Consider the following 19,214-nt stretch of genomic DNA (forward strand, 5'->3'; position numbering starts at 1 on the left):
GGAATTATAAAGACTTATTAAATAGCCAGGTGTGGTGGCTCACGCCTGTAATCCCAGCACTTTGGGAGGCCGAGGCAGGCAGATCACGAGGTCAGGAGATCAAGACCTTCCTGGCTAACACGGTGAAACCCCGTCTCTATTAAAAATACAAAAAATTAGCTGAGCGTGGTGGCAGGCGCCTGTAGTTCCAGCTACTCGGGAGGCCAAGGCAGGAGAATGGCGTGAACCCGGGAGGCAGAGCTTGCAGTGAGCCGAGATCGCGCCACTGCACTCCAGCCTGGGCGACAGAGCAAGACTCCATCTCAAAAAAAAAAAAAAAAAAAAAAAAAGACTTCATTAAATAAAGCACAGTATAAATCAGACAACTCCCTTGAAGAAGAAAAATGGGGGTGGGAGAAGTAAAATATAATGAGAAATAAATGTAGACTACAGCGAATTTTTAATCTAGCCTTTTATGATTCTTAGGCATCAAGACCAGCTCTCTGGCCCAATTTTGACCCAATTGAGATGAGAAATTTGAAGACAGGATGAGAAAAACTCAAATCATCTCATAGCCTTTGAAAGATAGGCTCTGAAAAAAACATATTGATTGGTATCACTATTTTTTGACTTCTGAATAATCCAAATAGACTTTTAATTAGCCCATTTAGAAGTGGTGGGAATAAGGAAGTTTTCCTAAGGCTGCTGTAGTGTTGATCTTCTAGTAGAAATCAAGCTGTTTGAATTTTTGATGAAGAGTTATGCCCCCAAGCATGATGGGTTTTCTCTGCCTTGGCAGAACTACCCAATACTCTTAGATGATGTGTATCTGTCCCTTAAACTTCAGCTTTGGGAAGCATTGGAAAAAATGTATCAGCCCACCAAATTGTCACAAGCCTCCTGGTCCTAGTAAAACAAACTCTGCAATGTAGGGCCCCATCCCTCAACAGTTTTAGGTTGGATCTCTGCAAACTTTGGCCATCACTTGCATATGTTTTCTCTCTGCAGACATTTGTTTAGAACACTCCACATCTGCTTTTGTCTCCAAAGTCCCACAAGCGTAATTTATTCAATCCTATATAAAAATGGCATGAAATGAGTATGATGAAACCTACTGTAATGATGACCAATGAGTTCTTTCCCACCACCACCTGATATAATTGGCATCAGCTACAGCCCAGCTCCACTCATTTTTTCCCAGGAGTGACCTCGGCATAAGTACATTTCTCCTCTTCAGGCTTAAATTTGATTCTCTTGGAATGTATAGTTAAAGTCTTGATGAGTTGAGAAGAAGGAAATGAGGGAAAGGAAAATAAGTAATTATCACCAGTTGGTAACCTCGTAAACTTGGCTTTTCATGGGACTCATAAAATAGTGTGCAGAGTGTATTCAGCTATAGTTATTCCCTTAGAAACTCCAGACATATTCAAGCATGTTCATATATTAGGGTAGCTCTACATAGTTGAAGGAGGAAAAACATTTTCAGTTTACATCTTTAATTTGAAACAGATTTTGCTTATATGGTAGTTTAATTGTGGATAACCTTTCACATCTAGTTTTGTTACAGTTGGTTTTAGTGATGGTCTTTATAACACAGAGATCTATCTGATTCTTAGATACATTTTTCATACATTTGGCTAATTGGGAAATCAGTGAAATTGGTCTCTATTCATTTGTGGATTTTGTGGATAGTTATTCTTCTCTTTGACATACTTTTGTCTCCCAGTGACTGATTATAGCTTCAGCCTTACCTGTTAAGGCTTTATCTGTCAGATACTTGGCATCCTAATGAGGAAGGACTATTAGCAACTTTACATAGCATTTCTGTGTCTCTTTCGCCGGGGTTAATAGGTCAGCCTTTGGCCTTGCTCAAATCTATTCGCTCAAGAAGTTATGAAACTCTTTTTTGGGTTTAGAGTGGTAGGGCCCCCAAGATGGCCCCTACTTATCTCTGATTTTTGATATTAACACCCTTGTTATTTTCTCACCCAGAATGAATAGGGCATTGTGGACATGATGGAATGTGAATTCCAAGGCTAGGTCATAAAAATACATTGAGTCTTCCACCTTCCTCTTTCTTGGATATTTGTACTGAGGGAAGCCAGTTGTCATATCCTAAGGGCACTCAAGCAGCCTGTGGAGAGCTCTAGAATTGAGACTTCCTACCAATAGCCAGCAAATAGCTGAGGCTTTCTGCCACAACCATGTGAGTGAACCATCTTAGAAGAAGATCCTCCAGCCCCAGTTAAGTCTTCAGATGACTGCAGCGCCAGCTAACATTTGGATTACAACCTTATGAGAGACCCAAGGCCAAAACTACATAGCTAAACTGCTCCTGAATTTCTGACTCCAGCAACTGTGTGAGATAATAAATGCTTGTTGTTGTTTTAGGACACTAATTTTTGAGGTCATTGTTTAAGCAGCAATAAATAACTAATATAGGAATCAACGTTTGTGAAATTCAAACATGGTCTGGTTTACTAGTGGCCAAACTCAAGGACGAAATTTTCAAATTAAGTTTTTAAATAAACAGTCGTCTTTAAAAATAGAAGACTAAAGAGAAAAATAATTCATGAAAGTTGCACTTTTTCTTCATGTCGTTTTTTGTTTTTGGTTTGTTGTTGTTGTTGTTTTTTGAGACAGAGGCTTGCTATGTCACCCAGGCTGGAATGCAGTGGCACCATCTCGGCTCACTGCAACCTCCACCTCCTGGGCTCAAGCGATTCTCCCACTTCAGCCTCCCGAGTAGCTGGGATTACAGGTGCCTGCCACCATGCCTGGCTAATTTTTGTATTTTTATTAGAAACAGGGTTTCACCATGTTGGCCAGGCTGATCTTGAACTCCTGACCTCAGGTGATCTGCCCACCTCGGCCTCCCAAAATGCTGGGATTACAGCTGTGAGCCACCATGCCCAGCCTGTTTGCTTTATTAACTTTGTCAGTCACCAAAAAGCGGGGGAAAAGTTGAGAAGGGACTGCCTGTGTTAGAACACAACCAAAATGTCCCAAGCCTTGACTTGTTAGTACTGAGAAGAAGGAATAGAGGTTTGTTCCTGTGTTACCAAATAAACAACTCCCAGGAATATTTGGAGGAACCTGGCACCTGGGCAGTCAGGAGAAACGTGTTTAATTGACTCCTTCGGTGTACTAAAAGGAAATCTTGGTCTCTTCAGATTCCAGATGAAGAGTGCTTTGGAGCCCCAACTGATACAGGCCCCCAGTTTTGTTGCTGTCTCACTCATACCTAATAAACCTTACTGCAAAATTGAAGAGAGCAGAAAATTTTGAGTATGTGAGAGTGGCAGAGACTAAAGTAGCTTATTCAGATGCTGATGTAAAGGATTGGGTACTTTTTGACCAGTTGATTGATAAAAGAATCACCTTGTGGAATACGGGTTGTGTATGGAGTTTTGAAGAATGAAGGGGAACCCAGGGTTGTGCTAAGAGTTGTTGGTGCTTATTGAGAAGTCCCAGTCAGAAATAACGCAAGTACCTTTCTAGCACCAATGAGAAGGTTCTTAAGGATATCTGCTCCTCAGTGGCCTATACTAGACGTATCAGACATTTAGACAAGTGTGATTCCCAAAATATTGGGGATACTGATAAATGAATGCCTACTTTTAAATGTAGTAAATTAGCATACAGTAAAATGTACTTGTTGTGGGGGGAGTTTTACTGTTCAGTGAGTTTCCATATACATGCATATTTATTTACCACCATAATCAGGATACAGAGCAGTTCCATCACCAAAAAACTCCTTCATACTACCTATTTGTGGTCATACCCTCCTCTCTCCTTACTGCTACCAACCACTGATTTGTTTTGTCTTTTCAAGAATATTATATAAATATACGTAAGTGCATATATACAGCATGTAACCGTTGAGACTGGTTTCTGTCACTCAGCATAATGCCTTTGAGATTCATCTAACTTGCTGCATGTATCAATAGCTCACTTGGTTTTTGCTAAGTTGTATTCCCTTGTATGAAAGTACCACAGGTTTTTTTTCAATCCATTCACACATTGAAGGAAGTTTCAGCCTTTTTTTTTCCAGTTTTGGTGATTATAAATAGAACTACTAAATACATTCATGTACAGGTTTTTATGTGAACATAAGTTTTCATTTCTCTGGGATAAATACATAGGAGTGGGTCATATGATAATGTGATAATACCTAGTACTGGGTCATATGATAAGTCTATTTTTATGTTTTACTTTAAATGAAACTGTCAAACTGTTTTCCAGAATGGTTGTGCCATTTTGCATTCCCACTAGTAATGTATGAGAGTGCCACTTGTTCTACTTTTTTACTAGCACTTGGTATTGTCACTACTTTTCTTTTAATTTTAGCCATTCTAATAGGTGTGTAGTGTTATAGTGATTTTAATTTTACACTTCCCTAATGGCTAATTGTATGGAACATCTTTTCATATGTTCAACTGTCTACTTTTTATTTTGCAAAGTAAGGACATTCAAAACTTAAATATAAAAGGACATTTTAACATCAAAAAGTAAATAAATGTAGCTTCATGAAAGGTTTACCACATTGTCTTAACTATTTTACCTTAGGCCAATTGAAATTTGGTTGTGAATAGGCATTGGTCTGTAGTACTGACAAGCCCCTAATGTCTAGGACCAGTTCTTTTGGCATTGGCATTGTTATAAGAATTCAGGGATCAGCATAGTAGTTCCTCTTGCTGAAGGGTCTTACTAGATAAATCTTCATTGGCTCTATGCCATTTACAGGGTCACATGCAAACTTTCTGGCATGATAGTTGGGATACTTTATAGTTTTCCATCCCACTACCATTCTTTGCTTTATCTCCTACTATTCTCTCTACTACTTTGTTTCTAGCCACCTCACTTACTTTACTGTCCCCCATACAATCCCCAGTTTCATCCTTCATCTGGAATGCCCATCAAGCCTATTCAGATCCTACTTATTCTTCAAGCTGTTATTCAGTGTTTCACCAAGTATATTCTGAGGAAAACCTGCATTGAAATATTCTGGAATTATGAAATGTGCAGATTCCTGGGCCCTGCTCTGGACTTACTGAATTAGACTTTCTGGGGATGGGCCCCAGGAATTGAAATTCCAACAAGTGTCCAGTATGTGATCCTTAGGCACAACTGAATATGAGAACCCCTGAATCTAGCTGAAGTCCTATCTTTGTGAAGCCGTCATATGGGAGTCCTACTCCATAGTGATTTCACCTTTCTTTTAAGGATTGTCAAACTTTCTTCCTATTTAAATTTGTCAGCAGCACTCATTTTGACATTTCATCTATTATTTAAATGTTAAAGTGTGATTTAGTTTATAAACCACTGAAGAATAGGAATTCTCTTCATATCCCGTTTAACATGTAGCATAATATAGTTTAATATAATGCACACACAGTCTATATATATATATACACACACACACACACACATATATTATTTCCATCCTTTTTGGTAGTGGAGTTCTGAGATTCAAGGAGAACCACAATTGTTTCTAATCATTTTTTCAAAGGCATAGTTCTGTGAACAATGATGATGTAAAGCTTTGGGAATCTTGCCTTTGATTTGAGATATTTTCTACTCCCATTGCTAAACTGAATTAAGCCTTTGAAAATCCTATTGACACTTTAAAAAATCTTAAATATTTGTTATATGAAGGGGTGGGTAGTGTCTCATTGCTTCTGTAGTGTGTTGACTAGCCAAGCATGCTTGTCTTTGAAACATACCATGTTGATTCCACTTGCTCCTCAGTGCTTTATTCATGCCATCTAAGTTTCTTATACTAACCTCTCTTTCTGCTGAAATTTTTCCCATTATTCAAGTCCCACAGCAATTCTCAACTCCTCTATAAAACTTACTGTTACAACTTCAGCTTACAAGCATTTCTCCCTCCTGTGAACTCCTAGTACTTCCTGCCTATAGTTCTCATTTGGTACTTAACGTATACATTGTCTGGTAACATACTGTTGTTTTCTTGCTCCACTCTTATTATTTAACTTTCCATGGGTGAATGTCATGCTTTGCAAGCTAGCCACAATTCCTTGATGTTCAGGAACTTTTTAAAAAATATGTTTTTCTAGTGTAGAAAAAAAATGAAGAATTTAGGTAGTTTTAGCAATACATTGACCTTTATAGAAACAACTGTTGGTGGTGGAAGCTGACAGAGGATGTCGCAATGCTAGTTTCTTAAAGAGGCAACCAGTGTGAAAATCAATATTATACAAAGGCAGATGTATTGGGATATGACTTATATGCAACTTTAAATAATGTTTTTTACTCCATGCTTGTAAATATATTCATAATTTGCAGTACGTAATGATTAATGATGTGAGGGTGTGATTAAGGCCATATCTATACCTGACCTGCATACTGATCCATGGCATGCATGGCCAAACTGCTTGCTTGCCATCTTTATAATCAATATTAATTGTTGTGGCCGAATCCATCATGTGATGAGTCCCACTGGTTGTTAAGAAATCCTTAAAAACAGATGGTCAGTACCTTGGTCTGTTGATTCCACGCATGTAGTTGTGGTTTTATATACTGAAGGACAGATGACAGCATACAACACCTCTGTGCCTTATTAGTAGAGTTGGTCTGATTCAGAGGATACCTGGGAAACTGGACTTTTTGCCCTTTTACAAGGTGCGAAGAAGTAGGAATGGTTTGAGCCTCTGTCATTTTCTCAAATTCCCTTTGGTTCAGAGGCTGCTTATCCAGTGCAGAAAGATAGGAGGCACCCTTAGCTTTTACCTTTCTCCAACTCATTTAATCCAATCAGGAACCTAGTTCTGTGCAGCCTACCCTTATAACATCTCTTGAGTCCATGCTGTATCTCTATCCTTACTACTACTGCCTTATTTCAAGGTTTCTTATATCACTAAGATTAACTGTTTCACTACCTACAGTCTCATCTGCTTCCAATATATATTCCATAGTCATTGGGAGGGATCACGTTATTCTACCTTAAAATGCTTCCATGGCTTCTATTGCTTAAATGATAAAATGTAGTCTTTAGGATGGCATCCAAAGCCCTCCATTGTCTGGCCACTGCCTGACTTTCTACAATCATCTCCGGAGAATCCCATTTGTATTCTCTAGCCACATTGAATTCGTTCCTGGATGTATCATGCTGTTTTATGCCTTCATGCTTTTGCACATACTACATTTTATGCTTGGAATGCTCTTTTCCAGTTTATCATTGTACCCCATAAAGGCTCTGAACAAGTACAATTTTACACTCTTCTGTTATTTGTGCCTCCACTGCTTCCTATACACATTTCCATCTTAGCCCCTGTGAAATCTTATTTGTTTATATGTCTGACTACCCCAAATAGACTATAAACTTCTTTTGGAGGGGGGTTATAAAAGTAAAATTTATTTAGAATGACAAAGAAATTATAGTTCCAAATTATAAATTTTCAAACATTTACCCCAAAACGTCACAAAATCTAGATCAAGGGTGTGTGTGTGTGTGTGTGTGTGTGTGTGTGTGTGTGTGTGTGTGTGTGTGTGTGTGTGTGTGTGTGTGTGTGTGTGTGTGTGTGTGTGTGTGTGTGTGTGTGTGTGTGTGTGTGTGTGTGTGTGTGTGTGTGTGTGTGTGTGTGTGTGTGCGCATGTATAACTTTTGTAAATTTTCCTGAAGCAAATAGGGTATCTTTTGAATGGTTGGAACTCTTAGATGAAAGTAAGTAGAGATCAGGTCTTCTCACCCTGCTCAATTTCTTCCTTCATGGCTTCTCACTGTAACTATTACTTTTATTCTCTTTTGTGCTTCTGCATTTAAAATTTTCTGTATTTTATCAATATGTTCTAACTAAATTTAACCAGTTTCTATTGAAAGAGCAATGAAATAAAAGCCAAGTTAATCACACATATTATAACTTATGCCAACAATGCTTTGGATTTATTCACCTATGTGTGCATCTGTTCTTTTTCAGCTCTCATTTATTTGTTGATTAGATTTAAAACCACTGTGCCTTGTGCACATTGCCATCACATCCCACTTGGAAGAGAAAAATCCTCAGTAGATATACAATGATGTAAATCTTGTGTCTCTATCAAATTAACAGGTTTCAGTAACATCTTTCCGCCTGTTTGGCTAGTTCCAAGAACTTTTATTTCTCCCTTTTATACAACTGGAAATGAAGGCAGAGAATGATAAATGAACTGGGTTCCTATAGTCCAACACGGTGATTCTCTCCTTGGTCCAGTGTCATCCCTATCATCTGGAAACTTAGAAATGCAGATTCCCAGTCACATCCCATATCTACTGAATCAAAAACTCTAAAATGTGGAGGGAGAGGCAGCAATATGTAATTTAACATGAAGTCAAGATGATTCTGATGCATGCTAAAGTTTGAAAAGCACTGGAACTTAAAGATCCTAGTATGCTATTGATTGCCCTGTTTTCTCCTTGTTCTGAAATTAATGTGTAAGGCGTGTTATATCCTACAGAAAAATGCCTTAGTGGTATTCTATCATTATGCAACACTGAAAATCAAGGGAGATCTTTGTGTGCCCTCCTTCACGGAGGGTAGGAAGTTTGGCATTATAGCAGATTATAGATCTACAGAGATGGAGTTTCCCTCTTGTTGCCCAGGATGGAGTGCAATGGCACAATCTCAGCTCACCACAACCTCCGCTTCCTGGGTTCAAGTGATTCTCCTGCCTTAGCTTCCCAAGTAACTGGGATTACAGGCATGTGCCACCATGCCTGGCTAATTTTGTATTTTTAGTAGAGACGGGGTTTCTCCATGTTGGTCAGGCTGGTCTCGAACTCCCTACCTCAGGTGATCCACCCACCTCAGCCTCCCAAAGTGATTTTTAAAATACCCTTTTAAGTACATGGTTGAACTGGCCCAAAATTAATAACATCTCTGAAAGCTACAAATAATCAGACATCACAAATACAGAGCAGTAAACTAGGGGTAGTGAGCTACTATTTGGCATTTGTCTGGGTATATCTGCTGATCTCTGTTGGCCTTTAGTTCGGTTTTAATGGGCCACTCAAGTTTCGGAGCAGAAGATAAAACTAGAGACCTGAGAAAGGTGGGAGGTCAGATTGGAGAGCCCCAGATTAAGCCAAGATTTCCAAAGGGTCACAGGCATATTGGATGAACTACGAAAAGAAATCCTTGCAGATGGAGCAATGGAAATACATGCCTGTCTCAGTCTTGGTGCTGATTGGAGTGAGAAAAAAAAATTCTCCACTGAGATTTCCTAATCACAAGCCCACACTCAAAAAAAAGGTTGAGACTAGAATTCCCACTGCTTGTGTGGCCTGAAAAACCCACAGAGATATCTGGAACTTTAAACATGTCCCACATTGGTACTGCTTTCCAAGCACCTCACAGATATAATGCAAATCATATTTTGAAGAATTCATTTAAATACAAGCTTCAAATAATTCCTACAGATAAAGTTCCCATGAACATGAATTCACAATAAAAAATCACACAATTTATGAAGAAATAAGCCATTATAAGTGACTAAGCAGAAATAAATAGCAAACTACGGGAGCAGATCTACCAATACAACAGAAATTATCAGATAACAGACTATAAAATAATTGGCATAATATAGTTAAATAAAAGGAGGCCCTGAGGTATGATGAAGGTATAGGAGACTATCAAATGTGACAGGCAAATTTGAAAAAGAACCAAATAGAATATGTGTAAATGAAAAATATAATCATTAAAATTAGAAATTCCATAGATTAAATAGATTAGACACAGATGAAGAGAGAATGAGGAATTGAAATAAATTATACAGAATGTAACACAGAGAACAAAGAGGTGGAAAACAGGCTAGGTTAAGAAACATGGAGGATAGAATGAGAAAGGCCTACCATGTGTTTAATTGGAGTTCCAGAAAGATAAAATGGGGGAAAGGCAATATTTAAAGAGAGAACGACTGAAAATTTCCCAAAATTGATGAACAGTACCCAATTTAGGATTTTCAATAGGTTCTAAGCAAGTTAAATTAAAAATCGTAATACAGGCTTAGACATATTGTGGTGAAAGTATGAAACACCCAAATCAGAGAAAAGCTCAACATTAGCCAGGCAAAAAAGATTATACTTAGAAGAAAGACAACTAAACTCAATAAAATGACAGCTAACTGACAGCAACATTGGAAGCCAGAAGAAATTGTAATAGTATCTTCTATAGTCAATGACGGTAGTCAGCAAATGTTTTCTGTAAAAAGCGCAATAATAATTATTTTAGGCTTTGCGGGCCATGTACGGTTTGTTGCATACTCCTCTGTTTGTTTTTTGTTTGTTTGTTTTTGGCTTCTTTCACAACACTTTCAAATATAAAAACAATTCTTAGCTCAAGGGTCACACCGAAACACACTGCAGGCCAGATTTGGCCTATAGGTCATAGTTTGCTTACCCTAATCTGTGAGATAGTAACTGTTGTTTTGTTCATTTTATTTTATGGTCAGGGGTACATGTGCAGGTTTGTTAGGCAAACTTGTGTCATGGGGGTTTATTATATACATTATTTCGTCACTCAGGTATTAAGCCTATTACTCAACAGTTATTTTTCCTAATCCTTTCCCTTCTCCCACCCTCCACCCTCCACCTTCCGACAGGCCCCACTGTGGTTTGTTTTGTTTTGTTTTGTTTGAGATGGACTCTCGCTCTGTCGCCCAGGCTGGAGTGCAGTGGTACAATCTCAGCTCAATGCAGCCTCTGCCTCCTGGGTTCAAGCGATTCTCCAGCCTCAGCCTCCCATGTAGCTGCGATTATAGGCACCTGCCACCATGCCCAGCTAATTTTTGTATTTTTAGTAGAGACAGGGTTTCACCATGTTGGCCAGGCTGGTCTTGAACTCCTCACCTCAGGTTATCTGTCCACCTCAGCCTCCCAAAGTGCTGGGATTACAGGCATGAGTCCCAGTGTGTATTGTTCCCCTCTATGTGTCCATGTGTTGTCATCCTTTAGCTCCCAGTTATAGATGAGAACATGTGATATTTTGGTTTTCTGTTCCTGCGTTAGTTTGCTTAGGATAAAGGCCTCCAGCTCCATCGATTTTCCTGCAAAGGACATGATCTCATTCCTTTTATGGCTGCAGAGTATTTCACGGTGTATAGATACCACATTTTCTTTTTCCAGTCTATCACTGATGGACATTTAGATTGGTTCCATGTCTTTGCTGTTGTGAATAGTGCTGCAATGAACATACGCATGCATTTGTCTTTATAATAGAACGATTTATATTCCTTTGGGTATATACCCAGTAATGGGATTGCTGGGTCAAATGTATTTCTGTCTTTGGGTCTTTGAGGAATCACCACACTGTCTTCCACAATGGTTGAACTAATTTACACTCCCACCAACAGTGTATAAGCGTTCCTTTTTCTCCACAACCTTGCCAGCATGTTATTTTTTTACTTTTTTGCTTTTTCATGACAGCTATTCTGATTGATGTGAGATGGCATCTCATTGTGGTTTTGATTTGCATTTCCCTAATGATCAGTGATGTTGAGCTTTTTTTTTCACATGATTTTTGGCAGCATATATGTCTTTTGAAAACTGTCTGTTTATATCCTTGGCCCACTCTTTCATGAAGTTGGTTGTTTTCTTATAATTTTAAGTTCCTTATAGATGCAGATATTACACTTTTGTTAGATGCATGGTTTGCAAAAATTTTCTCCCATTCCATAGGTTGCCTGTTCACTCTGTTGATAGTTTCCTTTGTTCTGCAGAAGCTCTTAAGTTTAATTAGATCACATTTGTCAGTTTTTGCTTTTGTTCCAATTGCTTTTGGAAAGCAAAGATTTCTTCGTTGTGAAATCTTTACCTGTTTCTGTGTCTTGAATGGTATCACCTAAGTTTTCTTCCAGGGGTGTATAGTTTTGGGTTTTACATTTAAGTCTTTAATTCATCTTTAATTAATTTTTCTATATAGTATAAGGAAGGAGTCCAGTTTCAATCTTCTGCATATGGCTAGACAGTATTCCCAGCACCATTTATTGAATAAGGAGTCTTTTTTCCATTGCTTATTTTTGTCAGGTTTGTGGAAGACCAGATGGTTGTAGGTGTGCTGCCTTATTTCTGGGTTCTCTATTCTGTTCTACTGGTCTACATGTCTGTACTTATACCAGTGCCATGCTATTTTGCTTGCTGTAGCTCCATAGTATAGTTTGAAGTCAGATAGCATGTTACCTGCAGCTTTGTTCTTTTTGCTTAAGATTGACTTGGAACCAACCCAAATGTCCAACAATGATAGACTGGATTAAGAAAATGTGGCACATATACACCATGGAATACTATGCAGCCATAAAAAATGATGAGTTCATGTCCTTTGTAGGGACATGGATGAAACTGGAAATCATCATTCTCAGTAAACTATCGCAAGGACAAAAAACCAAACACTGCATGTTCTCACTCATAGGTGGGAATTGAACAATGAGAACACATGGACACAGGAAGGGGAACATCACACTCTGGGGACTGTTGTGGGGTTGGGGGAGTGGGGAGGGATAGCATTAGGAGATATACCTAATGCTAAATGGCGAGTTAATGGGTGCAGCGCACCAGCATGGCACATGTATACATATGTAAGTAACCTGCACATTGTGCACATGTACCCTAAAACTTAAAGTATAATAATAATTAAAAAAAAAGATTGTCTTGTCTATTTGGGCTCTTTTTTGGTTCTGTCTGAATTTTAAAATAGTTTTTTTCTAGTTCTGTGAAGAATCTCAATGGTAGTTTATTTTTTTGCTCAGCATTTTATTTATTTTTTATTTATTTCAATAGGTTTTTGGGGAACAGGTGATGTTTGGTTACATGGATAAGTCCTTTAGTGATGATTTCTGAGATTTTGCTGCACCCATCACCCAAGCAGTATACACTGCACCTTATTTGTAGTCTTTTATCCCTCACCCCTCTCCCACACTTCCCCCCAAGTCCCCAAAGTCCATTGTATCATTCATATGTCTTTGCATCCTCATAGCTTAGTTCTCACTTATAAGTGAGAATATACAATGTTTTATTTTCCACTCCTGAGTTACTTCACTTAGAATGATGGTCTCCAACTCCATCCAGGTTGCTGCAAATGCGATTATTTCATTCCTTTTTATGGCTGAGTAGTATTCCATGGTGTGTGTGTGTGTGTGTGTGTGTGTGCGTGTGTTGCAAATTGTGCTGCTATAAACATGCATGTGTAAGGTTTTGTTTTTTTTTTTCATATAATGTCTTATTTTCCTTGGGGTAGATACCCAGTAGTGGGATTGCTGTATCAAATGGTAGATCTACTTTTAGTTCTTTAAGGAAACTCCATATTCTTTTCCATAAAGGTTATACTAATTGACATTCCCACCAGCACTGTAACAGTGTTCCCTTTTCACCACATCCACACCAACATCTATTATTTTTTGATTTTTTAATTATGGCCATTCTTGTAGGAGTGAGGTGGTATCACCTTGTGGTTTTGATTTGCATTTCCCTGATAATTTGTGATGTTGAGCATTTTTCATATGTTTGTTGGCTGTTTGTATATCTTCTTTTGAGAACTGTCTATTCATGTCCTTAGCTTACTTTTTGATGGGATTATTTGTTTTTTTGGAGGGGGCTGATTTGTTTGAGTTCTTTGTAGCTTCTGGATATTAGTCCTTTGTCAGATGCATAGTTTGCAAAGATTTTCTCCCATTCTGTGGGTTGTCTGTTTACTCCACTGACTGTTCCTCTTGCCATCCAAAGGCTCCTTAGTTTAACTAAGTCCCACCTATTTAACTTTGTTTTTGTTGCATTTGCTTTTGGGTTTTTGGTCATGCAGTCTGCCTAAGCCAATGTCTAGAAGGGCTTTTCTGATGTTATCTTCTAGAATTTTTATAGTTTCAGGTCTTACATTTAAGTCTTTGATCCATCTTGAGTTGATTTTTTTGTATGAGGTAGGAGACGAGGATCCAATTTCATTTTCCAACATGTGAGACTTGCCAATTATCCCAGAACCATTTGTTGAACAGGGTGTCCTTTCCCTACTCTATGTTTTTCTTTGCTTTGTCGAAGATCAGTTGGCTGTAAGTATTTGGCTTTATTTCTGAGTTCTCTATTCTGTTCCGTTAATCTATGTGCCTATTTTTATACCAGCACCATGCTGTTTTGGTGACTATAGCCTTATAGTTTGAAGTCCGGTATTGTGAGGCCTCCAGATTTATTCTTTTTGCTTAGTGTTGCTTTGGCTATGCGGGCTCTTTTTTGGTTCCATATGAATTTTAGAATTGTTTTTTCTAGTTCTGTGAAAAACGATGAAGGTATTGTTATGGGAATTGCATTGAATTTCTAGATTGCTTTTGGCAGTATGGTCATTTTCACAATATTGATTCTATCAGTAAGCATTGGATGTGTTTCCATTTTGGCTGTGTGGCTCTTTTTTGATTCCATATGAATTTTAGGATTGTTTTTTCTAGTTCTGTGAAAAACAATGAAGGTATTGTTATGCGAATTGCATTGAATTTGTAGATTGCTTTTGGCAGTATGGTCATTTTCACAATATCGATTCTATCTATCAATGAGCATTGGATGTGTTTCCATTTTGGCTATATGGGCTCTTTTTGGTTCCATATGAATTTTAGGATTGTTCGTTTTATCTAGTTCTGTGAAAAATGATGAAGGTATTGTTATGGGAATTGCAATGAACTTGTAGATTGCTTTTGGCAGTATGGTCATTTTCACAATATTGATTCTATCGATGAGCATTAGATGTGTTTCTGTTTGTTTGTGTACTATGATTTCTTTCAGCAGTGCTTTGTAGTTCTCCTTGTAGAGATCTTTCACCTCCTTGGTTAGCTGTATTCCTAGGTATTTTATTCTTTTGTGGCAATTGTGAATGAGATTGCATTCCTGATTTGGCTCTCAGCTTTCATGTTGTTGGTGTATAGGAATGCTACTGATTTTTGTACATTGATTTTGTATCCTGGGACTTTGCTGATGTTGTGTATCAGCTTAAGAAGCTTTTGGGCCAAGACTATAGGGTTTTCTAAATACTGGATCACATCATCTGCACACAGGGATAGTTTGACTTTCTCTTTACCAATTTGGATGCCCTTTATTTCATTCTCTTGCCTGATTGCTCTGGCCAGGACTTCTAATACTATGATGAATAAGAGTCAAGAGAGGGCATCCTTGTCTTGTGGCTGTTTTCAAGGGGGATGCTTCCAGCTTTTGCCCATTCAGTATGATATTGGCGGTGGGTTTGTCATAGATGGCTCTTATTATTTTTAGGTATGTTTCTTCAATACCTAGTTTATTGAATTTTTTTTTAAACATGAAGAGGTGTTGAATTTTATTGAAAACCTTTTCTGTATCTATTGTGATAATCACGTGGGTTTTGTCTTTAGTTCTATTTATGTGATAAATCACATTCATTGATTTGTATCTGTTGAACCAACCTTGCATCCCAGGGATAAAGTATATTTGATCGTGGTGGATAAGCTTTTTGATGTGCTGCTGGATTTCATTTGCTGGTATTTTGTTGAGGATTTCTGCATCAATGTTCATCAAGGATATTGGCCTAAAGTTTTCTTTTTTTGATGTTATCTCTTTCAGGTTTTGGTATTCAGATGATGCTAGCCTTGTAGAATGAGTTAGGGAGGAATCCCTCCTCATCATTTTTTTTGGAATAGTTTCAGTAGGCATGAAACCAACTCTTCTTTGTACATCTGGTAGAAACCAGCTATGAATCTTTCTGGTCCTAGGCTTTTTTTGGTTGGCAGGCTATTTATTACTGCCTCACTTACGGAGCTTGTTATTGGTCTGTTCAGGGATTCAATTTCTTCCTTGTTCGATCTTGGGAAGGTATGTGTGTCCAAGAATTTAACCATTTCTTCTAGATTTTCTAGTTTATGTGCATAGAGGTATTCCTAATATTCTTTGATGATTGTTTGTATTTCTGTGGGGTCAGTGGTAATATCCCCTTTGTCATTTCTTTTTGTGTTTATTTGAATCTTCTCTCATTTCTTCTTTATTAATTTAGCTAGTGGTATATCTATTTGATTAATTTTTTCAAAGAAACAGCTCCTAGATTCATTAATCTTTTAAATGGTTTTCCATGTCTCTATCTCCTTCAGTTCACCTCTGATTTTGGTTATTTCTTGTTTTCTGCTAGCTTTGGGGTTTGTTTGTTCTTGATTCTCAAGTCTTTAAGTTGTGATGTTAGGTTAACTTGAGATCTTTCTAACTTTTTGATGTGGGCATTTAGTGCTATAAATTTACCTCTTAACAGTGCCTTAGCTGTGTCCCAGAGATTCTGGTATGTTGTATCTTTGTTCTCAGTAATTTCAAAGAACTTCTTGATTTTTGCCTTAATTTCATTATTTACCCAGAAGTCATTCAGTAGCGGGTTATTCAATTTCCATGTAATTGTATGGTCTTGAGCCTTAGTCTTGATTTCTAACTTGTTTGTACTGTGGTCCAGGACTTTTTTTGTTATTATTTCGGTTCTTTGGCATTTGCTGAGGAGTGCTTTGCTTACAATTATGCAATTGATTTTAGAGTACATGCCATGTAGTGATGAGAAGAATGTATATTCTGTTGTTTTTGGGTGGAGAGTTCTGTGGATATCTATCAGGTTCATATGATCCATTGCTGAGTTCATGTCTGAATATCTTTGTTAATTTTGTCTCAGTGATCTGTCTAATATTGTCAGTGAGGTGTTAAAGTCTCTCACTATTATTGTGTGGGTGTCTAAGTCTCTTTGAAGGTCTCTAAGAACTTACTTTATGAATCTGGGTACTTCTGTGTTGGGTGCATATATATTTAGGATAGTTAGATCTTCTTTTTCGATAGAACCCTTTACCATTATGTAATGCCCTTCCCTGTATTTTTTTTTTTTTTAATCTTTGCTGGTTTAAAGTCTGTTTTGTCAGAAATCAGGGTTGCAACAACTGTTGTTTTCTGTTTTTTCTTTGCTTGGTAGATTTTTCTCCATCCCTTTATTTTGAGCCAATGTATGCCATTGCATGTGAGATGGATCTCTTGAAGACAGCATACCAATGGATCTTGGCTCTTTATCCAGTTTGCCACTCTGTGTCTTTTAATTGGGGTGTTTGGCTCATTTACATTTAAGATTAGTATTGATATGTATGGATTTGATCCTGTCATCATGATGTTAGCTGGTTATTTTTCAGACTTGATTATGTGGTTGCTTCATAATGTCACTGGTCTGTGTACTTCAGTGTGTTTTTGTAGTGACTGGTAATGGTCTTTCCTTTCCATATTTAGTGCTCCCTTCAGGAGCTCTTATAAGGCAGGTTTGGTGGTAACAAATTCCCTCAGCATTTGCTTGTCTGAAAAGTATCTTATTTCTCCTTTGCTTATGAAGCTTAGTTTGGCGGGATATGAAATTATGGGTTGGAATTTATTTTCTTTAAGAATGTTGAATATTGGCTTCCAATCTCTTCTGGCTTATAGCGTTTCTGAGATGTTCACTGGTAATCTGATGATGGGCTTCCCTGTGTAAGTGACCTGACCTTCTCTCTAGCTGCATTTAACATTTTTTCTTTCATTTCAACCTTGGAAAATCTGATGATTATGTGTCTTGGGGTCGACCTTCTCAAAGAGTATCTTACTGGGGTTCTCTGCATTTCCTTTATTTGAATATTGGCTTCTCTAGTTAGGTTGGGGAAATTCTCATGGATGATATCCTGAAATATGTTTTCCAAGTTGGTTCTATTCTCCCCATCTCTTTCAGGGACACCAATGAGTTGTGTCTTCCCTCTGTCCACTCTCAGCACCTTCACTCTGAAGATCTGTTAAAAGCACACAAGTCGTCTCAGTCCCTCAGTGGGAGCTGTTTCACCTGATGTCATCTAGTCAGCCATCTTCAATAATAACTGTTAAATGAGCGTTTATATCCACTGAAACCACTAAGTGAAATAAAGATGTGTTTAGGCAAAGAACTGAGTTTATGACTTATAGATCCTCACCAAGGAAACTTCCAAAAGATGTACTTCACAGAAGAAGAAAATGATCCCAGAAGGAAAATTTGAGATGTAAGACAGAAGAACAAGCAAAGATTGTTTAAACATGTGGGTAAATATAAACAAACATTGGCTTTATAAAATAATAATAATGTCTAATTTGTAAGTTAAAGAAAAACTATATAGAAAGAAAATACCAGACAATAACATGATACAAACCAGCAGGGGATGATCCAAGTTCAGGAAAAGATTGTTCATGAATATACTAACCTTAAAACTTAAATATACCTGCTGTAAATTCTAGGGTGAACAATAAAATAGTAGAAATAGAGTAGATAGCTTTCAAAGTAATAGGAGTGAAGGGGATCCTCAATCCATAACAGTGGGGAAAAAGGAGTATGAAAAGAAATATAGAAAAAGTGGGAGAAATACAAAGCACAAAATGAGCTGGTATGTATATAATCACAGTAGATGTAAATGGACTAAATTCTCTGGTTAAAAGACAAAAATTGTCACACTTACAAAATAAATTTAGGCATATGCTCTCTATAAGACACTCATCTAAAGCATAAGAACAGAGGAAGATTAAAACCCAAAGAATAAAAGACAAGTACTAACAAAAAACTGAGATACTACATTACTATCAGACAAAATAGAACTTAAGGCAAAAAGAATAAAGTAGGTTTCTACTTAAACATGGTAAATTAACCACGTTTCTGTCATTTAGTAGGAGTTTGTGAAATATTTGAGATAAAAATGATAAGAATCCATGAGGACAAAGAGAACAGGAGAAGAAACTTCAATTCATGAGACAGTTTAATACATATTGAAGAGAATAGGTAGAAGATAGATGACAGCAAGTATTAGTTATCTACGGCTGCATAACAAATTACTCCAAAACTTAGTGGCTTAAAATAACAAGTACTTATCTCACACCATTCCTGAGAGTTAGGAATCTGGAAGTAATTTACTTGGGGATTCCTGGCTCAAAATTTCTCATGAGGTTGCTGTCAGGAAGACTACAGTCATCTGAAGATTTAACTGGGGCTAGAGGATATGCTTCCAAAGTGGCTCACTCACATGGCTATTCACAGGAGTCCTCAGTTCTCCACCACATGGACCTCTCCACAGTTTGCTTGAGTACCATTATGACATGTTACCTGGCTTCCTCCAGAGCAAGTGATCCAAAAGACAAATGATGAAGACACAGTAGTACCTTTTATGATTTAGTTTCCAAAGTTGCATGCCATCATTTCTGCTTTATTCTATTCATTAGAAACAAGGCATTAAGTCCAGCTCAC

The 19,214-nt window shown here is 37.6% G+C and overlaps 1 protein-coding gene across 7 annotated transcripts in view; it reads left to right on the top strand.

The window, feature by feature from the left end:
* The window catches only part of EDA (ectodysplasin A), a 413,821-nt gene that overhangs the window by 208,231 nt on the left and 186,376 nt on the right, over window positions 1–19,214 (top strand). The window contains exon 2 of one of the 7 annotated variants that reach the window (XM_054472648.2): window positions 17,685–17,945. The exons of 5 other annotated variants lie outside the window; for them this stretch is intronic. In XM_054472648.2, the coding sequence (XP_054328623.1) occupies window positions 17,685–17,696 (12 nt within the window). In that variant the 3' untranslated portion in view covers window positions 17,697–17,945. Of the gene's footprint in view, window positions 1–17,656; window positions 17,946–19,214 lie in introns of those variants that run through there. One more of the 7 variants, XM_054472645.2, reaches the window with a different exon arrangement.

This window comes from Pongo pygmaeus, chromosome X (assembly GCF_028885625.2).
Source record: "Pongo pygmaeus isolate AG05252 chromosome X, NHGRI_mPonPyg2-v2.0_pri, whole genome shotgun sequence".
NCBI lineage: Eukaryota > Metazoa > Chordata > Mammalia > Primates > Hominidae > Pongo > Pongo pygmaeus.